The 13,818-nt window shown below is 43.5% G+C and overlaps 1 protein-coding gene across 1 annotated transcript in view; it reads right to left on the bottom strand.

The window, feature by feature from the left end:
• Positions 1–1,982, bottom strand: part of GALNTL5 (polypeptide N-acetylgalactosaminyltransferase like 5) — a 43,955-nt gene extending 41,973 nt beyond the window's left edge. The window contains exon 1 of the mRNA XM_021692800.1: positions 1,721–1,982. Within this exon, the coding sequence (XP_021548475.1) occupies positions 1,721–1,982 (262 nt within the window). The remainder of the gene's footprint in view (positions 1–1,720) is intronic.
• Between the last annotated feature and the right edge of the window lie 11,836 nt (positions 1,983–13,818).

Below are 13,818 nucleotides of genomic sequence, written 5' to 3'. Positions count from 1 at the left end.
ATATAAAAATATAGAGTACTGAATGAAAATGAAAATTCAACATATCAAAATATGTGCCATACAGCTGAAGCCATATTATAAGATGTCAATTCTCCCCAAATTGATCTATAGAGCCAATGCAATTAAAAATACCAGCAGTCTCTTTTGAAGAAATTGACAAACTGTTTCTAAAACCCATCCAAACAATCTAACGACCTAGAATAACCAAAACAATTTTGGAAAGAGTGAGAATAGAATTCAGAAAGAGACCCAACAAAAACAGTCAGCTGATTTTTGAAAGGTGCCAAGATGAAAAAAGGGAGATTTTTTTCAAGAAATGATGCTGGACAAAATGGATATCCACACAGGAAAAAATGAACATTGATCCTTACCTCCCATCACAGAAATTCACTCAAAATGGACCATGGCCCTAATGTAAAATGTAAAGTAAAACCTAAAATCTAAAATTTCTAAAAGAAAACATAGAAGAGAATCTTTGTGAACTTGAGGTAGGCAAAGGTTACTTCAATAAAACATAAAAAAACATGAACCGTACAAGAAATTGGGATGAAATGAACATCAAAATTTAAAATTTTTCTTCTTGAATGACATCATTCAAAAGAGAATAAAAAATGTACAGTATGGAGACTATGGTTAACAATACGATATTGCATATTGAAAGTTGCCAACACAGATCTCATCACAAGAAAAAAAAATTGTAACTGTGTGTGATGGATGTTAACTAAACTCACTGTGGTGATCATTTTGCAATATAGACATGTATCAAATCATTCTGCTGTACTTCTAAAATTAATAAGGTGTTATATGTTAATTATGTCTCAATTTTAAAAAGGAATAAAAAGACAAGGCACAGACTTGTACAAAATACTTGCAATTCACATATCAAAGGACTTGAATCCAAAATACATTTGAAAAAATCTTAAAAATCAAAAGACAAACATCCCGATTTAAAAATGGACAAAGGACTTGAAGAGACACTTTACAAAAGAAGATATATGGGTGGCCATTAAGCACATGAAAAGGTGCTCAAAATCATTAGTCATCAGGGAAATGCAAATTAAGGCCACAATGGTACCATTACTTACCCATTAGAATAGCTAAAATCTAAAAAGCTGACCTTGTCAAATGTTAGTAAAGATTTGGAGCAAAGGGATTCTCATACACTGCCAGAGGGTCTATTAAATGGCATAGCTATCTTGAAAACATGTTGTCATTTTCTTTAAAGTTAAGCATATACCTACAGTACATCCCATCTGTCCCAAACCTAAGAGAAATAAAATATGTCCATACAAAGACTTATAATCCATATTCACGGCAGCATTGCAATTCATTAGGAGTATCTACAAACACATTAAAAATACATAATAGTGTATTTTGCTAGAGATCATACATAAAGGAAGGGAAGAAAGATATCTATCAACTCAGAACCACCTCTGAGGGTAAAGGGAGTAGAAGGAAGGGGGTGAAGTCTTTAATGGTACCCATTAACATTTATTTCTGTGAAAAAACAACACTTTCTGAAATAAATATAGCAAACTATATTAAAAATTGTTAAATTTAGGTGATACATGCCTGTTTCACTATATTCTGTATATATGCAAAATATTTTATAATTTAAAAACTGAATTGCTCTAAGACATTCTTTGCCTCTTCCAAATATTAAATGTATGGTATATTTGCCCCTTAAAATAAGGCTAATAGAGAAAATCAAAATACTTACCCGATTTTAAAAAGGTTTGGTATTCTGCAGTTTCATCTTCGTCAGGCCTTTCAAATCTTACACGTGATCTTGGGATTAGCTTGTCATCATGGATAATTTGCTGTTGCAATTTTTTTCCAAGGGACCAAATTAAAGCAGGGCCCTGGGGTTTCTTCTCCAAGTTGCTTACATGATTATGGTGAATATATATATACAATAGAGCTGTCCAGATCCCAAATGTCAAGGATCCATAGAATAAACACTGAAATATGACACCTCTCATTGTAAACCTAGCATTTTTGAAGGTCCATTTTTAAATTTCCTAAGTCAGAAGAATTTAAGAGAAACTATATTAGATATCTCAATGATTTATAGATCATCTACTTGGCTTAAATTCAATTTTCAGTGTCTTAAGAACAGGATCATTTTGATATGTATTTACCCATATACTTGGATGAGATAAAGTATATCTTGTTTTTTATTAGTGAAAACTCTTAAAACTGATATTCAGAAGAACACTTAACATCAAAATGTGTAACATGCTTATAAAACATACACTCATTTAAAGTAATTGCCACACACTCCTGAGCCTACAGCTAAAGGAAATATAGTGAAAGCAGGTTTACTCATCCCTTATTCATGCTCAACCCATCTTGAGTGTTAACCTAAATCTCTACTTTTAAAAATCTGATTAGATACCAATTCAAAAATATAAAAAAACACAGTTCACATGCTGGAAGGAAAGTGGGCAATGATAACTGGTCCAGCACTGATGGGACTATGAAATGGTACCACCATTTTAGCAGTTATCTAGTTCAGGGGAATTTAAGCAAATGGTATGCTGATGCATTTCTATGCCTAGGAACATGCCCTGAAGAGACTCTCACATGTATCATGAGATCTGTGCAAGAATGTTTACTGCACAGGGGCGCCCGGGTGGCTCACCCGGTTAAGCGTCTGCCTCCAGCTCAGGTCATGATCTCAGGGTCCTGGGATGGAGTCCTGCCTGGGGCTCCTTGCTCAGCGGGGAGCCTGCTTCTCCCTCTGCCTCTGCCCCTCCCCCTGCTCATGCTCTCTCTCTCTCTCTGACAAATAAACAAATAAATCTTAAAAAAAAAAAAAAAAGAATTTACTGCAGTAATGTTTGTAGTCGAAACTACATGCAACTCAAGTTTCCCTCAATAGGAGAATTAATAAAGTGAACTATTCCCTCAACACAGGAAACAGATCAACTGGAGCTACACGTATCAATATTGTAAACACAGTAACGTCGCACAAAAAACCAATCAGGGTGTGATGCATGTTTTCCATGCATATGGAAAACATGAAAAGCAGCGCAACCGTTTATGGATACACCTGTATGCAGCAAATGTTGCGGAAAACCCATGCAGGCAAATGGTCCACCAAATTTAGGATGTGATTACTCCCAGGGGGGAGGGCACTGGGAAGAGGGAAGGGTTCCTACTGTGTTCTTAACACTTATTTTTTTTTTAATCTCTTAAGTAAATATGGCAAAATTATAAGGTTTGATAAAGCTTGATGATGTGTCCACAAGTGTTCATATTTTTCTCTATATTTCCCTTTTGTTGGAAATATTTCCTAATTTATCAAAAAGGAAAAGTCTTGAGAAGCTTCCTTTAGAGATGACAGATTGAAAATGTGTGTCTGTGCCTCTCCCCTTGACTCAATTGTGAATAAAAACAAATCTAAAAACTCCCCTGGGAAAAGAGTGGTAGAGGGAAGCTCAGTGCACTTGAGATTTCAACACAGGTTTGGAAGACTGGAAGCTGCTGGACATGAGGTAACAAGCAGGAAGCCGGAGGAAGCCAGGACCCCACGCACACAGGGAAGGGACTCTGAGGTGGAACCCCAGGGCAGCCGGGGCCCTGGAGGTGCAGGCAGGTCAGATGCAGAGTGGGGAGGCTTCGGGAAGACCACATGTTTATACACACAGCAGTCAGCTCTCTTCACCCCTCCCTGTGCCTTAAAATCAAGATGGGAGCGTGGCAATTTCTTCTCTGGCGACATGGGACTGAGGAGGCTCAGCCTCTACAGAGGGAAGGTCAGGGCTGAAGTCAAGGGGGTCCCTTGGATTCAGAGGGTTTGATCACCCTGCCCACTTCCCCATCTCACACACAGGCTCCTGGCAGCCAGGTCGCTACACCTGAGGTAGGAGACAGGAGAATTGTTCTATGGTGAGAAGACAGGTCCCCCACATTGAAATGGAGTGCCCAACAAAGCAGCCAGCCCCATGTGTCACTTGAAGATAGCGCACCTGAGGCCGTGGTCAGAGATTCCCATCAGTGGGTTAGTGTCTCGTTTTTTAACTGGAAGAGAATGCTGTTATGCTCTGAGTTGTGTCCTTCCTAAAATCATATGTTGAAGTACTGGCTCTTAAAAAGACCCTATTTGGAGATAGGGTCTTTAAAGAGGTAACTGAGTTTAAATGAGGCCACAAGGGTGGGCTGTAATCCAACTGGACCGGTGTCCCTGTAACAGGAGGAAGAGACACCTGGGGTGCATGCCCAGAGGAAAGGCCATCTGCAAGCCAAGGAGAGAAGCCTCAGAGGAAACCAGCCCTGCTGGCACCTTGATGTTGAACTTCCAGCCTCCAGAATGGAGGGAAATAAATTCTGTTGTTTAAGCGCCGCCTGTCCCCCACCCCCAGTCTGTGGCACTTTGTTATAAGAGCCCTAGCAAACTGATACAAATGCCAAGGATCGACCTAGGCATTTGAAGAAAGCCTCCAGAAAGAGGGAAAATACACATAGAACCAGGAAAGGGGAACAAATAAATGAGAGCTTTAAAAAAATCAAAACACTGGTTTTGATTGCTCACAGAGAGTCAAGAAGATACTACACCCATAAAACCAGGGAAGCAGGCTATGATATAGAAAACATTACAGAACAAAAAAAGGTTGCTGAAACCTAAAACATGATGGGGAGAACTAAAAAAAAATTATTGGAAGGTTGGAAAATAGTGTGAAAGGAATATTCTGGAAGGCATAACAAAATGACATAAGGGAAAACATAAGAAAAAATGGAGAGATGTGGTATTTCATTCTAGGAGGTATAACATCTAACTAGTAAAAAGAGTTCCAAAAGGTGATCAGAGAAAAATGGAGGACAGGAAATTATTAAATAAGTAATATGAATATTTTCCGCAGAACTAAAAGGGCTCACAAAATGCCCAATGCAATGAACGTAAAAGTATCCTAAAAGCTTCCAGGTGCAGAAGAAACGGTTGACATACAGGAGGAGTTTCAGAAGGATATCAAACTTCTCAACAAAAACACTGGGTTCTTATTTCTTTTAAAGATTTATTTATTTATTTGAGAGAGAGAGAGCGCAAAGCTGGAGGGAGAGAAAATCTCAAGCAGACTTCCTGCTGAGGGCAGAGCCCAATGCAGGGCTCAATCTCACAACCCTGAGATCACGACCTGAGCCGAAACCAAGAATCAGAGGCTTAACCGACTGAGCCACAGAGGTGCCCTAACACTGGGTTCTTAAAGACTATAGAGAAATGGCTTCACAATTCTAAGTGAAATGGTATTTCACCTAGAATTCTTTAGTCAAATTTTAATTAAGCTTGAGAGAAGAATAAAGATATTTTCAGATCCGTAAAGGACTCAGAAAGAATTACACTCCATGTATTCTTTTTTGGGAGACTACATGTGGATTGCAAATGCCAACAAAACAAAGAGTAAACGAAGAAGACATGGCCCAGGGTGGTGGATCCAACCCAGGAGAGAGGCAGAGATGGCCCCAGAGGGTGGCTGAGCTGGGGGGGCCCTGGAAGGCGGTTGTCCACATTGGAAGAGGCTATAGTGAACTCTGGCACTCCACCCCTCCCCAAAAATGAGATGGGTCAAAAGAATATCAGATTTGATAGATGATATGGGGTGGGGAAATGCCAGTAGATGACTTATCTGATGCTAAAAATTAAGGAATGATATTTGTAGAGTGATGTAACACACTGTCTATAGATTCATAAGGAAAATAAGATTCTAAAAAATGGAAGTCATGTAAGAAAAATGAAGTTGATATGTGAAATAAGCCAAGAAGTAGAAGCCTAAAAATATGGGGCGCCTGGGTGGCTCAGTTGGTTAAGCGACTGCCTTCGGCTCAGGTCATGATCCTGGAGTCCCGGGATCGAGTCCCACATCGGGCTCCCTGCTCAGCAGGGAGTCTGCTTCTCCCTCTGACCCTCCTCCCTCTCATGCTTTCTGTCTCTCATTCTCTCTCTCGCAAATAAATAAAAAATCTTAAAAAAAAATTAAAAAAAAAAAAAAAAAAAAGAAGCCTAAAAATATTATTTAAAATATGAAGGCAACTGTCCTACAAAATATATTAAAAGAGTTGAAAGTCATTGCTTTTGGGGAGTTGTACTGAGGATTAGGGTGGAAACTGGGCAGGGGCCTGCTGACTCTATAAGATTTTGTTTTGGGGCGCCTGGGTGGCTCAGATGGTTAAGCGTCTGCCTTTGGCTCAGGTCATGATCCTAGGGTCCTGGGATCGAGCCCCACATCGGGCTCCTGGCTCAGCGAGGAGCCTGCTTCTCCCTCTGCCTCTGCCTCTCTCCCTGCTCATGCTTTCTCTCTCTCTGTATCTCTGTGTCTCAAATGAATAAATAAAATCTTTAAAAAAAAAAAAGATTTTGTTTTTATTTTAGGCTTTATTTTTTAATGTATGCATTACTTTAACAAAAAATTAAAAATGGAGATTACACACAGTACCTATCAAATGGCAACCATGCTTGTAAACACATGCATAGAGCAGCCCCTTCTCTCCCACCCCAACCCTTTAAATAACGTGACAGCCTGGCGGGGGAAGAGGGAATCAAGGATATGAGCCTCCTGAGCTCTCCAGTAGCACCCTCTTTCTAGGAGCCTCTGGTGTGGGTCCTCTTCACGCTCTGATTCTTCCAAGTGTCTTCCTGCATCTGACCATTTTGTATTGTCTCCCATTTTTATCCGATTTCTCTGACTGGAGGGAAGAGTCTGGCTTCCAGTTTTGACCTTAGGCATGCACTAGGAACAAGCCTGCATACGCGCTCTAGCTCTTACTGCCTTTTTTTTTTTTTTTTTTTTTTAGAGTGAGAGAGAGCACCAGAGCGGGGTGAGGGGCAGAGGGGCAGAGGGAGAAGCAGACTCCTTGCTGAGCAGGGAGCCCGATGTGGGGCTCATCCCAGGATCCTGGGATCATGACCTGAGCCCAAGGCAGACGCTCAACCACCGAGCCCCCGGCTCTTACTGCTCTTGTTCACAGAAGAGACCATTCCCGCCCCACAGAACCCAGTACTCTGAACAAGTGCATGGCGTCAAACCACCAGGGTAGCACCTTGCCCCCAAAGAGACCCGAACACACCTGGATACAATGTCTTATGCAGTGGTGCTGTGTGGTGCCACTAGATCATACCTTGGGGCTGGGGCGCCCATTCCACCCTACTGCCCCGAGTACTGGCTCGCGGCTGCGTCCCTTCCCCAGACCTACCTTTGGTGGGGCAAGCTGCTTTGCCCTAGGTTCCGCCTCCCCGAGAGAACTCGTGTTTAAAGGACTGCCTTGTTTCAACTTGGGATGACTCTGAAGACCCATCCAGCCCAGAGCTGCCCATGGGACTGACAGAGGTCCCTCCTGCAACCTCATCACAGTCTAGCCTCTTTCTCTTGTGAAAATAAAAGAAAATCTCCTTTAGAAGGGAGTCAGGAGGCCGCAGGGGGAGCTCTCCTGCCCAGCACTCCTTGTCAACTGCTGACCCAACAGGAAAAGAGGCACCTTGTAGGGATAGTATTTTACATATCCCAGCAAGAGGAAGGAAAGTTTCCTCCTCCCCTGGCCCAGCCAATGAGGTTCTGTGACCATAGCCCAGCCAATGAGGGACAGTCACAGCTCAGCCAATGAGGAACTGTAACTACAGCCCAGCCAATGAGGGACAGTCATAGCTCAGCCAATGAGAGACTGACTACAGCCCAGCCAATGAGGGACAGTCACAGCTCAGCCAATGAGGGACTGTGACTACAGCCCAGCCAATGAAGGACAGTCACTGCTCAGCCAATGAGGGACTGTGATACGGCCCAAATGAACTTTTTATTACCGCCTTCTCAACATCCCCTTTATTCTGTAAAAGACCATTCTTCTGTTTGTTCTGCAGACTTGCCTAAGATTATGCTATAGCTTTCTTGTCCTGGGTTGCAAGTCTCTGCTATTCCTCAAACCCATTTTTGCTGGCAAAATAACTGGTGGTCTTATTTTTAAGGTTAACACTCTGCTTGACCCAGTTTCCTTCACTTGCAGATGTTGGCTCCCAAACCCATGCCAATAAAGTACCTGCATGCAAATCTCCGTCTCTGAGCCTGTTTCCTAAGGAACTGGAGCTACAACAGTTGGTAGTGGGGGTGGTCCTGGGAAACAGACACCAAAATGGGATTTGGGGGCTGGATCACCCCTAGCCGCCTGGCCCTTAAGACCCCATTGCTGGTGGGAAGGCGGTGCTCTGACAGCCGCTGGTGGGCTGAAGCGGTGCGCTTTGTCCAACTTCACTGGTGGGGAACTGGAATGGAATACTGGTGGAAAGGAACGTTCTGGTTGGAGCATTTGAGAGATGGGGCAGGGAGTACTAAATATAAAAACCGTGGAATCGGGGGCCTGGGTGGCTCAGTCGGTTAAGTGTCTGCATTTGGCTGGAATCATGATCTTTGGGTCCTGGGATCCTGCCTGTGTAGAGCTCCCTGCTCAGCGGGGAGTCTGCTTCTCCCTCTCCCTCTGCCCCTGCTCGTGTGCTCTCTCTCTCCCAAATAAATAAAATTAAAACACACACACACACCAAAAAAACCTGTGGGATTAAAATGGCTGCTGTTGGATGCTACGGATGCATTTGAGAAAGGCAATGAAAGGCTGAGGGTGATTAGTCCCCACTTGAAGGCGAACTTTCAATCTGGCCTCCTTAGCGACACATAAAGAGACACTCATCTACGTGAGAAGGGCAGAGAAAGCTGAGAACCGAGTGGTAAGGGAAGGTGGCTTCTCAGATCTGGCTCTTCTGCCAGGGAGAGAGGGAGGCGCTGAGACTCGGGATGGGGGTGTATGGGTGGAGGGCCACGGGGCCCCACCCTCTGGGCCTATAGGAATGGCCCACTCACCCCTGTTAAAGGCCAGCTCTGCTCCTTTGCTTGAGGATACTTCACAAGCAACACATGCCCTCCCTCCGGACCACCCCTCCCCCTACCCAGTCCCCTCCTGGCCACCTGATGAATAACTAGGGTCAAGTTACAGCATAGCCTGGCTGGGAAGGTGCTGGGCCCAGCTCAGGGAGGAAAGAAAGTGTCCCCAAGGAACTGCAGAACCACCCCCCCCCCTGTCCCCCCAGGCATCAGGACTCAATGGAATCAGGGGCCTGTGCATGGGCTTAGTCCTGAGGTTCCTAGATCAAGGGAGGCGGTATAAAACTGGATTGGGTGTTTATTCATATTGGAGCATTCCAAGACATAGGCTTTTACACCCTGACAAAATCCTCATTGCACAGTGAAGTCTCCTTGATTGGGCAAATTACACTTTAAAAAAGAAACCTTTGGGGTGCCTGGGGGACTCAGTCAAGTGTCTGCTTTTAGCTCAGGTCATGATCCCAGGGTCCTGGGATTGAGCCCCTCATCCGGCTCCCTGCTCAGCGGGGAGCCTGCTTCTCCCTCTCCCTCTGCCTGCCGCTCCCCCTGCTTGTGCTCTCTCAAATAAATAAATAAAATCTTTAAAAAATAAAAACGAAATCTTTGATTATGCAAAGAAAAAGTGTCAAATGTTTAAGAGGAGAAGGTAGCCTCTAACTGGGGGAAATGGATGGATTAAAATGAGTGGGAAGAGAATGAAGCTGGTTAACTTCTATTACCACCACTACTTCTGATAAATGTCACCTGCTGAGACTGTTTTAACTTCCACCAAACACCAAAAGCAATTAGAAACTAAGGAAGAAAGTAAGCGAGGGGAGGCACCCAAATTGAATGGACAACATATGCATGTGGGTTCATGATAGGGTTAGTGCTGGAGAAGGAAATAAATCCATATTCTCTAGGAGGATTCTATATTAAGAAAATTAAGGAAATTCTCTACATGTGAACACTTAGGAAAATTACCCTCATCCAATTTTTTTATTTTTACGAATGTAAGTTTTCTTATACTACAGTTTCTCAAAGCAGAGCTCCCCCTGGTTCTCTGGACTATGCGCCTCATCTCTCCCCCATCCCCTCCCCCCAGCCCCACCCCCACTCCCACCAAATGCACAAACACGCACATACAGGTACACACTGAAAAACCGAAACCCTAAACTAAATCTGGATTCAGTTATTGGGTTTGTTTTAAAGTGTCTTTTCAGAGTCAGAAAAACAGACTATGCTTTAGATGATGTCACAACTAAATTTTCTATAAATAATTAGATTTTCGAGAACTGAAGTCATTATAAATGCCCTGCCTACCTCTAGAGTGGCATAATCCAGCCTGGTAGCCACAACCTCTTTTTTAAAACTCAGATCTTCTTCTTTTTTTTTTTTTTTAAGATTCTATTTTATTTATTTATTTGACAGAGAGAGACACCGCGAGAGAGGGAACACAAGGAGGGGGAGTGGGAGAGGGAGAAGCAGGCTTCCTGCGGAGCAGGGAGCCCAATGCGGGGCTCGATCCCAGAACCCTGGGATCATGACCTGAGCCGAAGGCAGATGCTTAATGACTGAGCCACCCAGGCGCCCCAAAACTCATATCTTCTTAATCCTAATTCCCAGAGCCAGCATTCCATTCAAGATTCAGTGATTTGATGTGCGGCTTCCACTGATTCCAGATGGAAGGAGCCCCCCCACGTTGTTCCCACTTTTCAGCACACCGAGCTCCCCCACCTACCATTAAGACATTGACTGCTCTGTAGTTGATAAACTGTCTAAGCTGAGTCACAGGTGAAATTAGGCAGGAGTCTAGGTTGAAAGATCTGAAAGACGAGATATTTTTCTGAATGGCTGACTTTATAGTGCCCGGATTCTGAGCAAATAGCTGATTGTGCGGAGCTGCCCTGCCTGCGTGGTATTACACTAGATGCAGCATTGGGTGTGTCACAAAGCCCTTGTGATGTCACATGGGGCATCGCCAGCAGCCAGGGGCCCCTGCCTGGAAGCTCCGAGCAGCAGGTAGAATCCGGAACTTCCAGAGTTCAAAGGGTCCTTCCAGGGAGTCTTAGAATCCTCATTCCTCAGCCAAGGAAATAGGAAAAGCCTCGTCTTGGGCAAAATCTAGGCTAGATCTCATTTTTAGCTTTTTTTTTTTTTTAAATCAACATGAAAAAAAGAAGCTTTCAGAACACCTCAAGGGATCAAAGATGAGCCAAAGGGTTGTTTGGCTGCCTTTTAATTTTTTACTCTATATTACTGAATATTTAGATATTAGTACATGAGTTCAGCCAAACGCTTGTGAAATGTCTTCTTAACATGTCTGAGCAGATTTGACCTTTCCCCCACTGAGGAGGCTGACTCTGTTCAGCCTGGGACCAGACATCTGCTTCAAAGTAGGTAGGAGGCCGGGGTGGGGGTGGGGAGGGTGGGGAGGGTGGGGGAGGATGAGTTGGGTTCTTCCTGGAGGACCAGGAATGAGAGAACAGAGAACATGCTAGCCGTCCAGTATTTTTCTGTAGGTATAAGGGACATAGAAGTCATGGTGATACCCAGGGGTTGCTTAAGGGAGACAGAATAATCATGTGAGAAATTAGGGGGAGATACAAGATAAGAAGTGTATTGAGTTGCTACAGGCTGGTGTCTCGAAGAACCAAGAGTCAGGGGGCACAGTTATCAGAACCAATTCATAAGGGGGAAAGGATAATGCAACAAAAAACCCCACAAAAGGCATAGAACAAAGTTATGACCCTAGGCAGGTAGCTGGTAGGAGCTGAAGAGAGGAGGTTCGGAGGAGGAAGATGAAAATTGCAGAGGGGAAGGAATGTGGGGGAGAGAATAAGGTGCATTTGTGACAATGATGGTCAATTCCATGGGAGTGACCAGAAAGCCTGGAACCTTCCCTATGGGTAAAAAGAAAGTAGGAGGCTGAAACAGTGCATGTTTTATCTCAAATTAGCAGGCAAGTTTTATCCTAGTTGATCTTAATTAAACAAGTATAAGCCCTGAGTTTTACTTTCAGTTTGAGAAGGAAAAGGGAAACATATCTTACCTTTGTTATGAGAGGTTAAAACTTCAAACTGAGAGCCAGGAAAACCATCTTCTTTCTGGGCTTGTGTCTTCTGAGGGATAAAAGCAATGCTTAAAACAAAGGTTAGCAAAAAACCCCACAACAGAACAAAAAACAAAGGGCAGAGAAACAGAAATAGGGAATGCAAATCAAAAGAAAACAGGCAAAAACATTTCAGTATAAAACTTGCCAATTATTGCATACCATCCCAAGCATTTTGGGAGACTGTAAGCACTTGGAGGAGAAGGTCCCAGACTAGTCCATCTCTACGCTCCATGACGCTGTACCTAACATGGGATATGTGCTGGTCGACATTCACTAAATAAATCCTCAAGTAACCGTGACTCGTAAGACAAAGGAATTGGTAAGCAATGCCAAAATGTGAATATCTTTGGGGGTAAAAAGGAAACAGAAGAAGGAAAAAGGGAATTAAAAATTAATGCAATAATCTTAGTCTCAGCCCTGCCTGGCTCCCTCCCACCAGCCCAATTGGGCTCATTCATCTAAAAACTCACTCCAGACTGATTCTTTGCTCCAGTGACAAAGGCCTACAAACCCTCCCCACACACTGCTCTTACCTCGAAATTCCTCCATATCCTATTGGTCAAACTCACCAACCTATGTTCTTTGTCCTAAGAACCCTTCAGAAGAATCCAGTCCCCATCCACTCTGGTTCCCAGCCATTCAAAGCATCAACTGCAACCATCCTTTGGATCTCTGTCCATCTCAGGGTCCAAATAGCATTTCCCTCGGGGCGCCTGGGTGGCTCAGTTGGTTAAGCAACTGCCTTCCGCTCAGGTCATGATCCTGGAGTCCCGGGATCGAGTCCCGCATTGGGCTCCCTGCTCGGCAGGGAGTCTGCTTCTCCCTCTGACCCCCCCCCCTCTCATGTGCGCTCTCTCTCTCTCTCTCTCATTCTCTCTCTCAAATAAATAAATAAATAAAATTAAAAAAAAAAAACAAATAGCATTTCCCTCAATAACCATGTAGTAAGCTTTTCCCATGGAAGTGCGCAGTTATCTTAGGCAACCCACAAGAGGGGTTGTGACTTGAGAGGTTCCCTCTAGAAATTAATGGCACGCTGTCTTAGAGTGTGGGGGATTATTGTGGGCCCAGGGCTGGGGCTGTGGAGTTGGGGAGAAGGGAGAATCTGGTAATAAATGCCAGACAGAGAACTTCCTTTGGCTAATATCCAAGGAGGTCCATCGTATTTGGTAGATCATGTGCTGATTGCTTCTGTCACAAACCAATGTTTTGTTTATTTGATTCAAGGTTATAACACTTAGTACAAGACAAAGGAATGTGTAAGCAAGGACAAGATGTGAATACTTGGGTGTGGGGGAAGATGCTTTTTATCTTTAGGTACCTACCTCCTGGTTAAAGTAGCTAAAGGCACTGTGTCCTGAGACCTGTGGTAGTCTATACCAGGGACACAAAGAAAGCATCTGTAATCCCTATCCTAGAGTGGCTCACATCTCCAATAGGGAAGAAGACATTGTTCAAGACATTGGTTCAAATTCTATTAATAGATTTGGCCAAATGAGACCAATTCCCCTGGATAAATAATACCAAAATTGCTTTTGGTAGATGTCTATCAATGGCCTCTTGAGTGAACAATCAGTTTCGTCTTCAATTAATTAAAAAAAACCCAAATCATAATCTTTGGTTCTGAGAGGCCAAGAATATCTGCCAAAGATGCTCTAAAGATGAGAATTACATAAATTCTAGGGCCCTAGGTTAGTTATTCAAAATATTAATAATTTAATGAGAAATAGCCTACTTGGAGACTTCTGATGTGGGTAGCTCCGTTCACATGGAAAATAAGAATCTTGTTATACAGCATTATTCAGAATAGCTGAAACATGGAAGTAACCCAAGTGTCCATCAGTGGATGAATGAGTAGGCAAAAGG

Source organism: Neomonachus schauinslandi, chromosome 12 (assembly GCF_002201575.2).
Source record: "Neomonachus schauinslandi chromosome 12, ASM220157v2, whole genome shotgun sequence".
In the NCBI taxonomy this organism is placed as follows: Eukaryota; Metazoa; Chordata; class Mammalia; order Carnivora; family Phocidae; genus Neomonachus; species Neomonachus schauinslandi.
Note: the sequence above shows the minus strand (reverse complement) of the source record. Positions and strands in the feature narration are given on the sequence as shown.